This window comes from Acyrthosiphon pisum, chromosome A1 (assembly GCF_005508785.2).
Source record: "Acyrthosiphon pisum isolate AL4f chromosome A1, pea_aphid_22Mar2018_4r6ur, whole genome shotgun sequence".
NCBI classification, from domain to species: domain Eukaryota; kingdom Metazoa; phylum Arthropoda; class Insecta; order Hemiptera; family Aphididae; genus Acyrthosiphon; species Acyrthosiphon pisum.
This window is the reverse complement of record NC_042494.1, coordinates 54,676,044-54,678,315: the sequence shown is the minus strand read 5'-3', so window position 1 is coordinate 54,678,315 and position 2,272 is coordinate 54,676,044. Positions and strand designations below refer to the sequence as shown.

Sequence of the window (2,272 nt, the reverse complement as noted above, 5' to 3'; positions counted from 1 at the left end):
ATTTTCTTCAACAGTATGTTTTTTGATAGGAAAGTGAATCTAGTTGGTACTTTGGGGGGTCAAAAGTAAAATTTTTCGAATAGTTTTCAAAAGCACCGTGAAAAACAAAAGAAAAATTAAGGAAAAACGGGAATTTTTACGCAAAATTGAGAAAATTGATTTTGGTTTTTAGTGTAACTTTAAAACGAAAGACTGTAGACACGTGAAATTTTCACTGGTTGTTTATATTTTCATTTTATATACATGATAAAATTTTCAAAATATTTTGATTTGTTTTGAGCTGTTTACGGACATTTTCAGTTTCCAATTTAATTAGTTTTTTAGATTCTGAGTGGAACGATGAATGTATTGATTTTACAATGATGTATGTTTTTTTTAAATTTTTAAATTTTATTTTTTATTTTTTTATTTTCATTTTTGTATTTTTGTGTCTATGTACACGATAAGTAGTCGAAATAATGCTTCGATTTTCAACTTCAGTATCTTGTTCGATTGCAAAGTGAATATCGTTGGTGCATTGGGGAGGTCAAAATTTAAAATTCCCAGTAATTTTCAAAAGCGCCAAAAAAAACCAAAGAAAAATTAAGGAAAGATGGGAATTTTTACGCAAAATCGATTTTCACAAAATTGAATTTGGTTTTTGGTGTAACTTTTAAATAATTTTATAATAATTTTATTAAATACATTATAAAAGTTATTTTGGCGTTCAAATTAGTTGGTTTCTGGTAACTCGAATACCCAATGGCCAGGAGCCATTAATTAAAAATTAATTTCGATTACGATGTATTCAATATCGATATATTTCAATGATTGATTTATTATACAATGTATTACGATTATTAATATTGTTGAAGAAGCCTATAAAAATCTATTATATCAAAACAAAGGCAAAACCTTTTAAATCAAAGTTGAAAAGTTTAGATTGTATCATAACAAATGCAATTTCACTAATACATTTTTTTTTTGTTTACTTACCTAGCTTGGTTGGTTAATTTAGCAGCTTCAGCACCTAACATACCTTCCAAATAGGCCTTACGTTTACCATAAAAGTCCAATCGAACAGCATAAAATTCACGCAATATCTGTTGAGTAGCTTCATACTTTTTCAAGACACAATCTTTATCAAATGCACACTGAAAATCAAAATGTTGAACATTAATTATTAACTAATAAGCTATAATCATATATATTTATAAATTTTACCATGGAAGTTAAACCAATAGATGCATGTAACTTGAAAAATTTATGTATACCCTCATTTTCTGCTTTTTGAAGTTTTTCTGGATTCATGGTTATAACAAATTTGATTGTAGTATCAGTATTGTATTCTTTATAATCACTATTTGTATAAAATAATAAAACCAAATATAAACAGTTTTTAACTGAACATTTTTTTCTGTTTTCACTCACGTTATAACAGCAGGAGATTTTTCAGTATCAGTAAGCATAGGTTCTAACACGCTTTCCTTATAATTCTGAGTCCAAACCCCAACCGGAAGTTCTGTAATCTCTACTCTATTGTGTCCAATTACACCTAATTCACCACTACTGATAAATTTTTGCTCAGAAAGTTTTTCAATATGTCCAGTAAAGTTTTTGTACCAAGGTTTCTACAGTAAATACAAATTAATTTAATTTATTCAAAATAAAATAAAATATTATTCTTTGTTTAGTTTTAAATTACCATTGGTAGTGGATCTTCACCTCTTAACATTCGTTTAATGTTACTAATAACTTCTCTTGGATTATGATTAGGTATTTTGGTCATCCACCCTGTTCCAATACCTTCTGCACCATTAACCAAAACCATAGGAATAATTGGCATGTACCACACGGGTTCAATTTTTTGGTTGTCATCGCGAAGATAAGTTAACAATGGATCATCATGAGGATGAAAGATCAGCCGAGTCAAGGGACTAAAGTTGTATACAATTATTTTCAATACTTTTAAATATTTACATTAATTATAATTGAAATAATTACCTAAGCATTGTGAAAATATATCTAGGACTAGCTGCATCTTTTCCACCTTGAAGTCTAGTACCAAACTGACCTATGGGTTGTAACAAATTTATATTGTTACTTCCAACATAATTTTGAGCTAAGTTAACAATTGTTGACATCAAAGACACTTCGCCGTGATGATATGCAGAATGCTCAGCTACAGAACCAGCTAGTTGAGCAACTTTAATTTCACGTTTATCATTCCTTTTAATACAAGTAAACAAGACCTATAAAAAAAAACACAGATTAAATTTAATACTATCTAGTA

The 2,272-nt window shown here is 28.3% G+C and overlaps 1 protein-coding gene across 1 annotated transcript in view; it reads right to left on the bottom strand.

The window, feature by feature from the left end:
- Positions 1 to 671: 671 nt before the first annotated feature.
- LOC100574960 (DNA topoisomerase 2-like) overlaps positions 672 to 2,272 on the bottom strand; it is a 10,249-nt gene continuing 8,648 nt past the window's right edge. Inside the window, exons 2-6 of the mRNA XM_003240269.4 lie at positions 1,984 to 2,231; positions 1,685 to 1,916; positions 1,411 to 1,610; positions 1,204 to 1,339; positions 672 to 1,133 (exon numbers count right to left, since the gene is read on the bottom strand). Coding sequence (XP_003240317.1) covers positions 972 to 1,133; positions 1,204 to 1,339; positions 1,411 to 1,610; positions 1,685 to 1,916; positions 1,984 to 2,231 — 978 coding nt within the window. The 3' untranslated portion in view covers positions 672 to 971. The remainder of the gene's footprint in view (positions 1,134 to 1,203; positions 1,340 to 1,410; positions 1,611 to 1,684; positions 1,917 to 1,983; positions 2,232 to 2,272) is intronic.